At 49.3% G+C, this 13,970-nt stretch overlaps 2 protein-coding genes across 2 annotated transcripts; both read right to left on the bottom strand.

Moving 5' to 3' along the window:
- Positions 1-232: 232 nt before the first annotated feature.
- Positions 233-2,277, bottom strand: F5147DRAFT_759484 (uncharacterized protein). The gene is made up of 8 exons (XM_041440447.1): positions 2,047-2,277; positions 1,586-1,630; positions 1,383-1,493; positions 1,290-1,351; positions 1,102-1,198; positions 771-994; positions 560-719; positions 233-516 (listed from the first exon to the last, which is right to left on the bottom strand). The coding sequence occupies exons 1-7, from the start codon at positions 2,170-2,172 to the stop codon at positions 575-577; spliced, it is 810 nt and encodes a 269-aa protein (XP_041295336.1). The 5' UTR covers positions 2,173-2,277; the 3' UTR covers positions 233-516; positions 560-574.
- A 346-nt stretch (positions 2,278-2,623) lies between these two features.
- On the bottom strand, positions 2,624-12,082 carry F5147DRAFT_791070 (uncharacterized protein; the record flags this gene model as incomplete). The annotated part of the gene is made up of 6 exons (XM_041443064.1): positions 2,624-3,849; positions 3,904-5,812; positions 5,865-8,513; positions 8,576-8,650; positions 8,705-11,757; positions 11,812-12,082. Coding segments are annotated over 6 exons (9,183 nt in total), but the record flags the coding sequence as incomplete, so codon positions are not given.
- Positions 12,083-13,970: the final 1,888 nt, after the last annotated feature.

Below are 13,970 nucleotides of genomic sequence, written 5' to 3'. Positions count from 1 at the left end.
AATACCCTCTTTTCGACCACGAGAAGTTTACGCAACGCGGTGGTGGAGTTGGGATCATGCGAAGTTCCCACTCAACCCAAAGTTCAGAACTTAAACCATGAATCTCGATTTGCAGGTTGGACCCCGGGCGGTCTGCGCACCCGACGCTCTCTCCTTACCTCCTGAAGTACCTCCCTTTCTTGTTCCTCATCCATGCCTCTTAGCGGTGCCGATAGGAATCCGAGTTCTTCCCCACTACATCATCTCCGATGCGCTTGCGGATGCCAGGAACATTAGTGATGCTTTTCAGTTGCTCCTGAGGTCACGCAGCTGTATACCGCTCGGGAGTTCGGACGTGCTTACGCCCAATGGTCTCAATCACGATATCACTTGCTGTGACTTATAGTCGCAGAGCTTTTACATGAGATTTGAGGGTTACCATCGGATGATTGTCAAGGCTGTACATGGGCATTTGTTCGAAGAACAACTTAAACAATGATCACAGGCGTTTGATGCGACCAACGGAAATTGCGAAATCTGCTTATCAAAGTGTATGTCTTCTTCACGATTTGATGCTTACTAGTTTCGAATGTTCTCAGCTCCAACATTCCTCAATCAACCTTCCCTCCCTCTCCATTGCAGCAACATACTCCACAGCCTCGGCATTTGACTTTCCTCCAAACCTCTCTACTGCACCTCGCACAGCTTCACGGACGGCAGTAGGCATTTTGTTCGAAGAACTATCAGAAAGGCTTAGGGTTCATTACGTGTTACATGTAATCTGGACCCACCCTGAAATGATAAGGATGCCTCGTTGCTGCCCCAGCATTGTCCAAATATACTGTGCATCCTCTTTCATCAGATCTTGCACATACGTCCGTTTGACGCCCTCTGGTCCATCACGAGAACACGCAACGCAGTACCGCAGTTTTCGTTCTTCCGCATGAGATTCCCATTCCGCGTGATAATGCTGATCCTTGTGTGCAAAACGGCAACCGAAGTATAAAAGTAGTATCTGGGGTCATCAAGGATCAGCTGATATACAAAGACTGCCAAACATACTAGTGTGTCCCTTGTGTATGCGTTGTTCAATGACGGCACGCATACTAGGTGAGGACACACCACTGGTGTGTTTGGATCCGTAGGAAGTGAAATGAAGCCCTTTCTGAGACCGATACGAAGGGTATCTCCTGGAGATGATATGAGTTCAGGAACTACGCTACAACGCCATGCGGACCTAATTCGAGCCCTGATAGATAACTAGTACAGACGCCTTTCCGATGAATTTTCAACTTTGTGCGATAGCGCACTATAGCAACACAAAGATGGATTTCACGGGGATGGAGCGGATGAAACTCAGAGGTGAATTGTTCTGCAGTGAACGCATTCTAACTCGAACTCACCTCGATGGAACTAGCAATTGAGAACTCTCTCGGTCTCAGCGGAGGGAACAAGTCAAAGACATACTCTCTCCGAGTCGGTATCTTTGCGGACCGAAACTCAGACAACACTTCCTAGGTCGTACGTTTCACGCGTTGACAATAACCATACATTTTGTCCTGCACATCCTCAATAAAAGAAAGAAAAATGAGGAAACCCGACGTACCGCTCCTTCTATCGATACAAATTCATCAAGTTTTTCGCGTTCGAACTCATCGGTAGCAAAATATCGCAGCAGTTGAAAAAAAAGAGCGACGGGGCACAGCATTGAAATCGAGATAGCGTGTAAATAGAATTCGAAGGGAAACAATTTTTGGTAAATGGTCGGGCAACGTTTGATCTGTAAGATATCAGATGGGGTTTACTGCATCCTGTTTTGTCGTCACTAACATTGTGTGTTCTGCTGTGAAAAAATCGTCGGCAACATTCGCTCAGCCCATGGTGACAAGGAAGGAATCGACTTCTGATGCAGCTGCAGATGGATCAGGTCTTGGGTGATGCGAAACAGAAGCAGGCCGCAGTCCGGAGCACATCATGATTAGCCAGGTACAGTCCCATCTTCATCTTGCTACTTTACGACATGAATCAACCTAAGCACCACCACTCATTCGCGTAGGGGAGACATACTAGGGGTCCTGCTAGGAATCGCGCTGGACAGCACACCTCATGGTCCAAATGTCGAGGAAGCTCAGGTGATTCTGTTGCCGACATCGCACCAATACGCTGGCATTCGCGCAGGGTTGAACCTGACATTGCAGACCGTTGTTTCGATACTGAATAGCACAAAATCGTCGGAGATAAACAGCGTTGTGCAAGCGCTCTCCCAAGATGCTTAGGACACTTTGATGAAGTACCTTTACAAGGTTATAGGGATGCCGATAGAAGTTGGCAGCACTTGCTGAGTAATGACTGATCGAAGAACTGTATGAATCAGCATGTCTCCGCAGGTACCTTGCAGGCTTGCAATGCATCAGGCATATCCGTCTTTCAACTACGCGGCAGAATAACCATAAATACCCAAGCATTCTAATATTTGACATAACGCACAACGTCTCAGATCCACTACAATTTTGACTAGAGATTACAAAACTACTCATCATGATGAAGACCAATGTTGACACAATCGCTGTTGACCAGAACTGCAGTCAGTAAGGTCCTTAGTAGAAAGGCGAAAACTCACGCTAAACAGACCCGGTGCTCAGTCCAGAAAATCCCCCTCAGTCAGAATGCGCCCATTGAACATCTTTCCGAGGTGAGTTGGCAGATACCCCATGCCTTTCCTTCTCATTCCGAACAACTTCTTCAGCGGAGGAAGCTGGGATCGCTTGAACGGACACAATGCTCTCGCAGAAGAGCGATTCTCCTCCCTGATGAATCCATCACTGTCGGCTATCAAGTCCTCGTCCTCCAAATCCGGCGCGTTGAGCCCTAAGAAATTGCAAGTGCGGAGATACATCTCGTAACTGGAGAAATACAGTTGACCTGCAAAAAGGTTGAGCTGGCAAATCAGCGGTTCCGCTGGGGTCGGATGTGGCGTCGAAGGAACACGGTACAGTCGAAGATCGTCGCATGCCTTCATCGTGTTTGTGGTCCGAGGAGTATAGACACACAACTGAACTGTGTTGCTATTGCGGATATCAGGGAGCAGTGCGTTCATTTCGTGCGGACTCATGACTACCAGCACTCCGATGTCACTAAGCACGATCCAATTGACGGGCCGCAGGTATTCATCCACTTTCTGTGTGGTAAGGATAGTCCCCACCGTACGAGCGAAGTCACGGGTTACTAAAACGTTGTGCGCCCACTGATCGCCTTCATGAAATTCAGCGGTGGTGTTGACGAGGCTGGATAGCGCTGGAATGAAAGCGGGGGACCCTATGGGAATTCGGCCGGTCTTGACAAATTGATGAACGTGCGCATGCAACTCCTGAGTTGCAGGTTGCACTTTGTGTGGTCTTTGAACTTGACGTTCTCTCTCTACCTCATGGACTACCTCCCTTTCTTGTTCCTCATCCATGCTCCTGTCGGGTCCCGTTAGAACTCCGAGTTCCTCGCACTTGCTTCGAATGTCTGCATCACAGATGTGGGATACCTGCAGAGGACTGCGTGGCGCATACATATCCTCTAATGAACGTTCCTCTGGCTGCAACCAGGCTGTTCTCAGGGTGAAACTTGAAGCGGTAGGAGCGCGCGAGAAATGAGTCCATGCAGAATACCGGGCGCTGAAATCCGATCCCTGTTCAACCCAGTGGAATGTACGCATTTGAATGTCACGACATGTTTCGAGCATCGACCAGTGCAGGATATCTGCAACATCGACATGGTCCGTATCAGTTTTCTGAGTCGCCGAGCGAATGCTTCGGTCAACTTCTGTTGGAGCGAAGAACATCACTGAGTGACCATTTCCCGGCTTCCGCATTCGCATGCATCCTGTGTCGTTGGTTATTGTCAAAATCGATCCGCATGAACTCTGGAATCACGAACCTTGCGTCAGCCGGTCTTTCGTGACTTTCGGACCAAGCGTGACAGCAGCTCGGAAGCCAGAAGGCAGCTTGACATCTGTTCCTCTGGTGTGCGCGTCATCGAGATATATCACACACTGATCGAGCTGTTGGGCAAAGGGGGACGATACAAGGGGCTCTACTGTCCCATCCCGACTAACGACAACAATTTCATCATCGTCATTCACAAAGACTGCAGCTTGGGCGTTATGCTTGGCTCGAAGCCATGTTTCGGCCAATTCCTGATTCTCCAATTCCAGCATCTGTGCACCCACGTCCAAGAGTACGCGGACCTCGGGAGTTTGTGCTATTAAGGTGTCGATGAAATGTTGCACCTTCTGGCCTGACGGTATGGGTCTGTAGCAATTGTTTTCTGGGCGCAAAAGGAACGCCAGGACCCGGGCGTTCGTGCTGCGTTGATAATCAAGGTCATGCTGTACCATCGAGCTTGGTAAAAGATAGCGATTGTCGTTTGTACCAGAAAAGCCGGTGGTGAGATGTCTCTTCTCTTGAGCAAGATCCCACCCGGAGCAGGTGAGCTTGCTGGGAAATGCCTTCGCTTCCTTGGGAAAAACTACTCGGGACAGGTAAAAATCTATGACCGCCTTGTTGAATTTGAACAGTCGTTGAAGTTCAGGGAGCTGCTCTGCGGATTCCATATTGATTCCACTAAGTTGACGCAGACTTTTTGGGACGCACGCAAGCCCAGCAACCCAAGATTCATACTCGAGGGTAGGATTGTCTTGCTTCAGCAGGAGCTCGAAGCACAGCATCAACTGCTGGAGCGTGAGACCCCCATAATAGTATGACAAGCATGTGAGGGTAACAGCAACGTCCGGGTGGCCAAACTCTGCCCGCAGCGAGGGCATATCTTTTGCGCGAAATGGAACAGCTAGCATAGTTCGTTTTGGGGCAAGGCCATAGTCCACGCGCCAGCGACGTTCCTTGAGAGCGTACGCCAAGATACCACATGCCAGCAGTCCACGCAGGACTAGGAGACCTGGCCAGACTGTAGTGTGTCTATAGCGATCCTCCACTACGCTGACACAAGTACTGGATATATTCTCAGTTACGATAAAGCGGCAAACAGCTTCTTTCACGTGGAGAGGTGCTTGATCGAAGCTGATGTTTTCAAGGGCGCCATTGATGATATCCTCTGCGATCCATTGAACCAATGCTTCACCTGCTGTCGGGTGCAGAACGCGAACGAAGGGGAACCCCCCGTGTTCATGAGTGGACACTTCTGATCGAGAGGGAAATTCGTTCATGAGCCGAGCGGCGTGCTTCGCGACAAGACTTAACACTTGTTGCGTTGTCGTCCACCTTTCTGGATGTCCTTGAAGCGACCTTTGGAGGCCCACAGTGTATACCAGTTGGTAGCGGACATGCAGAATTTCATCACTTTCATCCAGGATGTCACGTGTGTGATTGTCGAGCCATAGCTGAGTCCGCAGCATATCTTCAGCAGCTTCAGTCCGAAGGGACAGTTGACGGTCAACAGCCATCAGCTGGAACGACAGAATATGATCCGGTTGCACGACCAAGACCCCTCTGGCGTCTATGCATTCTTGCATTAGGTTACGATACATTTGCACCTTCGACGAGTTGATAGAGAGTGCGCGGGAGAATGGGATATAGAAAATACGCCTTTGCGCGAGACCACTTAGTCGTTCGACCAAGAGCTGGAACATCTGAGCCGACAATGACTTCAGCACGATCACTCGGACCAGTTTGTGGCCATCAGAGAGTGCGGCTGCTGCGAGGGGAACGATAACGTAGGATTTGCCTTCGCCCATGTTCAGTTGGAGGGAAGTATTTCTTCCTGTGCACGGTGACATCATCTCCAGTGCGACCTTGACCTGGACTGGCCGTGCCAAGAACTGACTTTCAATCTGAGAATGCCATTATCAGTTATCATTAATGATCGATTTCTGTATAGCGTACCTGTATCAAAAGCCAGTCAGGGTATAGCTCCGGATCAAATCCATCGCATTCTTCGCTGTCCAACTCCTTGAAGAACTCGACCCAATTTTTGTTGGCAGCAAAGACCAACAGCCTTCGCGAGCGTTGCAGTTGCAAAAGTATCTGCGACAGCTGGACAAGAGTAGCACGCCAAGCCTTCCCAGAAGAACTTCCTGCTGCAGAAGCCATGCGTGTGAAAAGGAAATTTGGTGTAACTCGAGGCCATAATCCGGCATTGTATAACGTGTTCTCAGTAGCAGAGGTAGGGGAGAGGGCGTGTGAGATAGATGCGAGTGAATATTGGAATTGCCGGCTATGGAGAGAATGGTTTTCGAGGAGTAGTTCCATCGTGTATGGCGTAGAATCTGGTGGGGCAACGATCTTTTCGTCACAGTAGATCAACCTACTCCGGTCTAGATCATTGGCGTATTTGTGATGAAACTTGTCACTTCCTCGTGCGCGAAAGTCGTTGATCAGCTGTTGCAACCTCGCTGTGACTTGGGAACTTGGAGATACCAAATCTCTCCAATTGGCATTGGGCAGAACTTGAGATGACCCGCACATGCCTGTCACAGGCGGATCTCTACCGAACAGGTACTGGGCATCAACCGATGAGGCCGGTGATACAACATCCGAGTCATGAAGGCGGGAATGGAGATCATATCGAGAGGGTAGTTTGGAAGGAGGTTTGGGCGTATAAAACTGTTCGAGTGTCCCCTGAAGGCTATCCAGGTGTAGCTTCAGACAACGATTTCGCCAACAGCTGCGAAATACTGGGGAAAGTTTCCCTGGCAGTTCATTGAGATTGTAGTACTCCACTTGCAGCGTATTGAGTGCCGGAGGATTTTCGCATGGACATGCATCCCGAACTTTGCTGAGAATGACTTGCTTTTCAGAGTAACACTTGCCTTCGAAAGCTGAACGACGACGCTTCTCCAGAACCTTTTTACCTTCGCCAGGCATTGCAGGTAGGTGTTTCTCCTGGCTCATTTCGTACTTTTTGGAGCACGAACTGATGATATCGTCCAATCTCTTATCGGATGGCATAAAACCATCCGAGAGATCATAGGAGGTGAGCTTTGGTGGGCCTCCCAGGCTGCGAATTTCGGGAACTGTGGCGAAGGCTAAGAGTGTTGGCACGAGCGCATGATCATCCAACAAGCTGTATGATACCGAAGCCAGGGTGAAAACCAGCCGAGATGTGTCTCTCTTTGTAGCCTTACAACAGTGGTCGTACGCAGAAAGGAAGATGTCAGGAAAAGCCGGTTGAAGCCAGTCTTTGGAGTACTGCAAGGTGAACGGCTCGCCAATGCCCTTGACATTTTTCCACTGAGTCAATAAACGAAGGAGATTCTGTTGCACTGGAAGTTTGCTTGGCCATTGATGTACCATGAAAGCAGTTTGAAATGCCCTCTCTTCCGCCACTTTGTCGGGAATATGACGTGAAGCATAGATAACATCTGTATCGCCAAGCGGAAGTGGAAGAGAGAACTCATCAGGATAGACAATCAAGGCACGAACTGAAGCGCGCTCAAGAAGGTGGTCGGTGAATCGCGGAAGCTCAAAGGCAACCCGAAGGTTTGCAGACCCTTCTGAGAAAGTCGAAAGCTTCATTCCGTAATCCATGATAGATTTCGCGGCTGGATGAAAACCATGGTGCTGTGCAAGGGGCGCAAGGCATGACCACGAAATTGTCTGCATCTTCTGAAGATGAGTGGGATACCAGACGCGCTTCGTTGACAGCGAACTGATCTCGCGCAAAAGATCTGCGTCGCGAGAGCGAAGCTTCATAAACGATCGGCAAGCCGCGGAATGCAAGAGATGCAATGCCTCCTCTGTCCCTGTTCGACCCGTCAGGGGATCAGGGAGACAGCCGCTGGTAACAGCGTGAAGGAGCGCCTGATAGAGCTTGCTTGTGAGACCCACATTCCCAGTGAGACAGCGTAGATCTGTATCAACCCTGTATAACTGGTATGTCACTCGAGTACCTTCAGGAGCGATGGTGACGCGGACATGATGACCATCAGCGGAATATGAGATATGGCCGTCTGGAATGATGACTGTGCGCGGATGTTCATCCGCAACTTGCAACTTCGGGCGCAAGATGAGCTGGTTAACCAATCCCAGCATCGTTCCAGTGGACTGAACGACATCAACGACCATATTGCGCATGTTACGGGACTGCAACTCTCCATCCTCATCGATGAAGAATTCGAGGCCATATCGAAGTAAATCAGCCTTCAACAAGGGAGTGCTGCCGGATGCTTTGTTCAATGTGACCATGATGAAGCCTGCATCTTCCAGAGGACGCAGCCTTTTGGAGATCATGTCCCACGTTTGGCTGCGTATGTCGACAAGGGTGGCACCACCGGAATTCTGTGCTGTCGAGGAACCCGAAACAGCAAATCGTAAGACCCAATTATCAGATGAAGATTTCCACGCATTTCCTGCTGGACGAATCTCGATTTCGTTCGTCTGCAGGTTAAGCCAATGAGTATGGCCCACGACTAAGGGGGTCGGCAGGTCTTCCACGAATTTGTGGCTCGGAATGAGTTGGAGGATAGGTGAGTCGTGTTCAACATGCTTCGCACGGATGATGAGATCATTCGAGTCACGGAGAGCAAAAGACACCTTCAGGGACAAGCGAGTGCATCATGAGTTACTGAGTGATGGCGACGAGAGCAACCACTAACCTGATGGTCACAGAAGTTCCCACGTGTCGTATATTCCATTCCACGAATATCAGCTAGAATGGTGTCCAGAACTTTCTGTAGTCGATAGGTGAGCGTGTATCAAAAAAGCTACAACTGACAAAGACTCACATCGCCAAAAATCGATTTGTAAGTGGGATGTTGCGCTATCTTTGAAGGGAGCCTGCCCAGCTGCTTCCCGTCAACAAGCAAGCATCCGCTAATCAAATTGATGTGCACATCCTGTGATGATTGGGAATACGAAGGCGCAGTCTGCGTCACGAGCCAACGAGAATTCGGAGCCGTCAGTGCCCTCCAAGGAGTTCCTGGTCTATAGCTGCTCCAAATCTTGGCCACCGCGTAATCAAGACCCTTCCTACGAAATCCTGCATATAGACGAATAACGGGTTCTAATGCATGGCAACATCTCTTGTCTCGCTCTAGTAGTAGCTTGGAATGTTGTGGGAGATTGCCCAGTTGGCTTGGAGTGTTGTCATAAATTATGACCGCACAATATGCAAATACCTTGATGTCATCGTCTGACGTCAGGAGCAGTGAAGCGTCTCCGTCGACATCAAAAGTGCTACGACAGGTGACTGCCATATCCAGAACGCGCCCTTGTAAATCTCGGCTGTCCGTCTCGTCGTTGCTGGCTTGCATTTTCTCTGATAGTTGCGTCAGTAACGTAAAAGTCGCAGTTCGTATCCTTCGAAGGAGTGAATGTCCGCGACTTTTGACACTCTCTTCCTGAGTCGCGGACAAGACACGGCACACAAGCATGATGATAGTGCTGATCGTGACAGCTTCCAGCCAATTTCCTTCGACGCTCGCCATCAAATCCTCCAGCTCTCCGAGTAGTGCACCAAGGAAGGGCACACTGGCCAACTCCTCGTGCCAAATAAGGTCGTCGTCGGATGAAAATGGACCGACTTGTGAAACAGCTTGGGCCAACAGTAAATGGATCTCCTCACGTCGAAAATTGAGCGTCCCTGCACAGAGTTCACGGAGTACATTCATCCATTGTAAACGCGGTCCACTCCGCAAGGCTCCGAAGGCGATGAATTCGTGGATGGTCACGTCTTTGTGACAATCCGCCTGATTGGCCACGACCTCGTTTGACGTGTGGGATGTCCCTGCAAGGTACTGCTGCATACCATCATATGGTCCCTTCGGAAGAAGGAAAGTGCACAGCTTAGTGGCGTCACATCGTAGCAGTACGTCTGTCACCCATGCACCTGTCGTTGTGTCGAAAGGCCGAAATTTGAGTCCGTTGTTTACACAAACTTTGGTGTCCACCGCAGGAATGTGAGTGTTGCTGTAATGAGACTTGGAGAAAGGTTTGGCATCTGACGCCAAAGTGAGTCTTTGTCTTGAATGGCACGTGCGATATTGCTTCAAGGCGTCATATTTTGGCAGGACCATGAAAGGATGAGCGGATGAAATCTTGTCTGGAGTGCAGATGTCAACGTAGACATGAAGTGTCAAGGATCTCCACATGTCAAACGCAATGGGGCACGCTAGCTCAAACACGACTACTATCGCCTCCAGTTCACGCTCTGGCAGCGGCCACTCGTGAACTGTAATCGTCAAGGATTTCATCTCCTTCTCCACATGACACTTTTGACAACGTTTTTGCTTGTGGCACTGCGAGCCGCGGGAGTTGATGGTGTATTCGTGCGCTAAACTTGCTGCGCGCGCCTGTAAGCCACCATACCTCTTGTTTAGGGTCTGAAGCTCAGCGAGCTTCTTCTCCCGGCGTTTCTGACCATCCGCTTCGATGCCGACCTTCAAACTCTGCAGCTTGGATGACTGGTAAAAATATTGCGCTGCGAACGACTTGTTGTTGGTAAACGAGAATGCCGACAGATGCCTGGAAGCTTGGCAATGACGAGCCTTCAGGTAGGCGTGCAATTTCTTCAAACGATCAAGGGCGGAAGCTTTGCGGATTAAAAGACACTCCCAAAGCATCAATGGGATTTCGGGGGAGTATTCAGCCAGGAGTGGGATTTGTCCAACGACGATCTTATCCATCGCTACCCAGAGCTCGAAAAGGGTGAGCAGCATGATAGACAAATTCTCCGGGTTTCCTTTATAAGCCGTAAGCGCTCTCGAGGAGTACACAGATGCGCACGCCTCGATCGAGACGCATGCAGAATCAACACTCTGGGGTGGAACGCGCGCTACCCAGTCGTCAATCCCAGAACTAATGGCGGTCTCGAAGTCTGTGAGGGCAAGAGACGGTTCTGCGGCATGAGCGGCTATCAAGAAGTTAACTTTGGCGTCAAGGAAATTATTGATTGTCCCGCGCGTGTGGTGGCTCGGATTAAATGGGGTTGTTTGAGGGGATAGATGTTGGTTCTGCAAAGCTTGATGTATGTACCGTCGGCTCGTGTTCAAGGAAAGACGAGTATCTCGCAACACTTCGAGGGTCTCGGGAGCCCAAAGGGGCGAGACGCGTTGTGCGTTCTGAACAGATCTCCATCTTTTCTCCAGGACACTCCTTACATTCGTGGTTACAATGGTGACCATCTGCGATAACTCTGGAGAAGTAGAGGATCCAAGCTTGAAAAGACGGCGTGCGATCTTTGCCGACATGAAGTGTAAGATGTCATTCGACAAGTTATGGTTGAGGGCGAGGGTCGCGAGCCCCACCATGAAGAACAGCATGAACGATTTATACGTCGTTCGTCCGAGAGCACTGCGCTCCAGAGTCGTCTGTAAGGCAACACGAATTACAAGCCAAAGTGGAGACCGCCTCCACGGCAACTTCACGCTGTCCCACAGCACATCATCTCCGATGCGCTTGCGAATGCGAGGAACATCAGCGATGCTCCCGAGGCCACGCAGTATACCGGTGAGGAGTTCCGTGATATACCGCGGATGCGTGGTGTCCCTCTCTTCGAGAACAGTGGATTTAGCCTTTGTCCTCGTCGCTGCTGCATCAAGGACATCTTGATCCATGTGAACAAGAAAATTTGCCAGCTCGGCGGGAAAGGTAGCGTTATCAATGTTCATGTCTGGGACTGTGATGGCAGGTCCAGGATAGGAACATATCAACTTTCCCTTTGCGCCCATCACTGCGGTAGGGTCAGGAGATACCTCAAATGACTCGAATATAGTTTCAGATTCGAGTTTTCTCATTACAACCGCAGCATTTTGAGCGCGAATCATATATACAAGGACATCTGAAAATAAATACTCAATACAGAAAAAGGATGTGAATGAGAAAACGACAAGACCTTTGGTGTCCATAGCATTGATTTGAGATTCGACTTCTTTGGCAGACATCACGCTGAATCTGATTGAATCTTTGAGATTGCGAAGCATTTTTAAGCTGCTCGTCCAAAGCAGCAGCTTATCGTGCGGTATCTGGTCAATGAAGGCGATAGCAGCTTCAAACACTACCTGAGATAAGACCAGGTCGTTCTCAGGGGATTGGTCACTCCCCTGCGGCAACTTGAGGGGAAGAAATACGTGATTGATGATATATTCCAGACTAGGTTGATCATTTGAAAGACGATTTACTGTTGAATATTGAGCCATGTTACCAATGGGATGAGAGAGAGGAATTGGCCACTGACGGTAAAGTTTGACCACTCTAATAAAGAACCCCTAGGCGCTCATCTTCACGCCTCACGGTCACCGTTACCGTTACTAGGGTTGGGTCCACACAAGCGAGAATCTTCGAGCCAATGTATCACAGAAGTCTCACATCAGATCTGAGGAGTGCCATCGATATGAGCGTTGTTTGAGGGCCCGAGGTTGTACATCATGCATCATGCACCATGGGGCGTGTACTGGAAATTGGATCGTGCATGCCTGAAGGTTTAATATTAATATTAATGCTGGATACGGAACTTCTATTTCAATCGTCTGCCTGGAGAGTCGAGACTAGGAAGTTCGAAGTTGCACGTGGCAAAACACTGCTTACAAATTATGTATAATGAACTTGGAATTTAGGGCAAGCGCCACACATATAGCTCCGTCAAATGAGGATGCCTCGTTGTTGCCCCAAAAAACTTTGTGCGTCCAAGTTCTGCATCGGATCTTGTATATATAAATACTGTAATATTTAGCTCTCTCTGCCGGTCAGCCACGAGAACGTGCAACGCGGTGTTGGCGCTGGGGTCGTGCGAGGTGCCCACTGAACTCAAATCATGAATCTTGATCTGCAGATTGGACCCTTCGCGGTCTTTGCACTCGATGCTTTCTCTCTACCTCGTGAAGTACCTTCCTTTCTTGTTCCTTATCTATGCCTCTCAGCGGCCCTGTCGATAGAAAGCTGACTTCTTCGCACTTTGTCTGGATCGAACCCAGGTAGTTTCAGGGACCTACTTGATGCATACATATCCTCCAACGCACGTTCTTCAAACTGCAACCAAGCAGTCTTCAGGGTGGAGATCGAAGTAAGGGTACATGGATGTTTGATAGACGTGAAGGCAAATTATCCCCGACTTCCTGAGGTGTTGTTTCGATGACAAGCTCAAACTTACTCGAACTCATTCTCACTCCCAACATTCTTTTCCACCCACCGGATTCTCTGTTCCGCGATCAATCGTGCATACGCATGTAGAATCATTTCAACGTTCGAGCAGAAATCGATTGCCTTTTTTTCCCTTTCCAAGTCTGACACAATCGAATTCGCGAACGGTTGTCCCGCCCACCCAGCAGCTCCATCTGCTCGCATCCCACCTCAAGTTATGCTCAGTAGCCCAGCGCAGACGAAGCTGAACTATGTCGATCTTTGAGATGATTGCGAGCATTGGCAACAATGTCTGTATATCTTTAGACATTAAAGTACTTGGCTTCTCCACTCCTCCCTCACTCGTTCCGCTCACGACCGAGGTGAGTACCATAATTGATTGGATAGAACCTTACTGACATGTACTAGTCTTCGCGTTATTAGACTCCGTATCTGTCAAAAAGGTGATGCTATCTTTTTCATTTCTGACATGCGAATCTTGCATGTTTGTTTCCAACCTTGTACCATCAAAAGTTATATCGAGATAACTTCTCGCATGTTTGGTCTTGCAAATGGGGCAGCCGCTCAAACACATCACGACGTTACTAATCTTAAATGGAACCTGTAATACTAATGTTTTGCCAAAGAAAGAAGGCGACTGGGCCCGAGGGTGGGCACTATTTAATGAAGTACCTTTTTAAGGGTGTGGAGTGTCAGGCTGGGGTAATGTGAGCGTGCACGTTGTTCGTCTGAGAGCATTGAGCCTTTGCGCTCCAGAGTCATCTGTAAGGGAACCAGAATGACAAACCGAAGTAGAGACTGCATCCACGGCGATCTTGTGCTGACTCAGTGCTACTACATGCATCTCCGATGCGCTTGTGGATGCCAGAAACATTAGTGATGCTCTCGAGTTGCTCCTGAGGTCACGCAGCTGTA

Source organism: Suillus discolor, assembly GCF_016758755.1.
Source record: "Suillus discolor strain FC423 chromosome Unknown F5147scaffold_14, whole genome shotgun sequence".
Classification (NCBI taxonomy): domain Eukaryota; kingdom Fungi; phylum Basidiomycota; class Agaricomycetes; order Boletales; family Suillaceae; genus Suillus; species Suillus discolor.
Note: the sequence above shows the minus strand (reverse complement) of the source record. Positions and strands in the feature narration are given on the sequence as shown.

What these genes read in the sequence shown, in the direction of transcription:
- F5147DRAFT_759484 (XM_041440447.1), bottom strand. Translation starts at nt 2,172, where the DNA reads ATGTCAGGTTCAACCCTGCGCGAATGCCAGCGTATTGGTGCGATGTCG. An exon ending in TTGTATCGATAGAAGGAGCG is followed by an intron (nt 1,494 to 1,585) that starts GTACGTCGGGTT and finishes CGTACGACCTAG; the next exon opens with GAAGTGTTGTCTGAGTTTCG. An exon ending in GGCATCCTTATCATTTCAGG is followed by an intron (nt 720 to 770) that starts GTGGGTCCAGAT and finishes CCTTTCTGATAG; the next exon opens with TTCTTCGAACAAAATGCCTA.